This window comes from Sander vitreus, chromosome 20, assembly GCF_031162955.1.
Source record: "Sander vitreus isolate 19-12246 chromosome 20, sanVit1, whole genome shotgun sequence".
Lineage (NCBI taxonomy): Eukaryota > Metazoa > Chordata > Actinopteri > Perciformes > Percidae > Sander > Sander vitreus.
Window position 1 is genome coordinate 28,330,948 of NC_135874.1, and position 1,489 is coordinate 28,332,436.

Consider the following 1,489-nt stretch of genomic DNA (forward strand, 5'->3'; position numbering starts at 1 on the left):
AGAAATGGCACATCCTAAGGAAAGCTCATTGTGGGACTGGCTCTATAAAAGAGACTTCAGATACAGTATTAGGGGACCACTAAGGTCTATATAAAAGAGACTTCAGATACAGTATTAGGGGACCACTAAGGCCTATATAAAAGAGACTTCAGATACAGTATTAGGGGACCACTAAGGTCTATATAAAAGAGACTTCAGATACAGTATTAGGGGACCACTAAGGTCTATATAAAAGAGACTTCAGATACAGTATTAGGGGACCACTAAGGTCTATATAAAAGAGACTTCAGATACAGTATTAGGGGACCACTAAGGTCTATATAAAAAGAGACTTCAGATACAGTATTAGGGGACCACTAAGGTCTATATAAAAGAGACTTCAGATACAGTATTAGGGGACCACTAAGGTCTATATAAAAGAGACTTCAGATACAGTATTAGGGGACCACTAAGGCCTATATAAAAGCATCCAAAGAGCAGCATGTCATGGGACCTTTAAGACTGAGGGCATACTGTCCCTGTGAGGTCATGATTGTGCATGGCAGTCAAGCACTCCCACTGGGAATAAAAGTAGGCTCAGAGGACTTTGAGCATTTGGTGAGAGACACTGAATGAGTTGTTTACATGTACCTGCTCCATCTTCCACGATTAAAAGAAAACCTTCCTGTTTGATTTCGACACCAACAGCTTAAAAAAAAGGAAAACAAAATGATATAAGACACAGACAGAGAGACAAACAGACAGACAGACATGAGAGACAGACAGACAGAAAGACATGAGAGAGACACACAGACAGACAGACACACAAACACACAGACACACACACACACACAGACAGACACACAGACACACACACACACACACACACACACACACAGACAGACACACAGACACACACACATACATACACACACACACACACACACAGACAGACACACAGACAGACACAGACAGACAGGTAATATTCAGGACTGACCGCTGGATTCTGAGCCAAACGTGGAGCAGATCATGAAGAACAGGCCTGCAGAGAAACACAGAGATCTCATTAACCCGTCATCAGATACACACCATACAAAGACAAAGGAAGTTAAACCACAGACGGACTGATAAAATAAAATAAAATAAAATGAAATAAGAGCAACGTACCTGTCAGCTGCAGCAGGACAGACAGCTGAGACATCTCTGCACCTGAAACACAGACCAACCTCAGATTACTGAGAGAAAACTGTCAGGAAAGATTCACAGATCTGTCTACAAACACGATTACATCGTCAGTAAGTTGTACACACACACACACACACACACACACACACACACACACACACACACACACACACACACACACACACACACACACACACACATTTACACCGCTACGTTTGGGTTTTAAAAGGAATATCTTCTGCTACGTTTCCCCCTCTCGTTCCCCCTGCTCTGGTGTTCCCCCCTCTCATTCCCCCTGCTCTGGTGTTTCCCCCCCTCTCATTCC

At 43.1% G+C, this 1,489-nt stretch overlaps 1 protein-coding gene across 1 annotated transcript in view; it reads right to left on the reverse strand.

Moving 5' to 3' along the window:
• The window catches only part of coch (coagulation factor C homolog, cochlin (Limulus polyphemus)), a 26,981-nt gene extending 25,801 nt beyond the window's left edge, over positions 1-1,180 (reverse strand). Inside the window, exons 1-2 of the mRNA XM_078277486.1 lie at positions 1,147-1,180; positions 977-1,021 (exon numbers count right to left, since the gene is read on the reverse strand). Coding sequence (XP_078133612.1) covers positions 977-1,021; positions 1,147-1,180 — 79 coding nt within the window. The remainder of the gene's footprint in view (positions 1-976; positions 1,022-1,146) is intronic.
• Between the last annotated feature and the right edge of the window lie 309 nt (positions 1,181-1,489).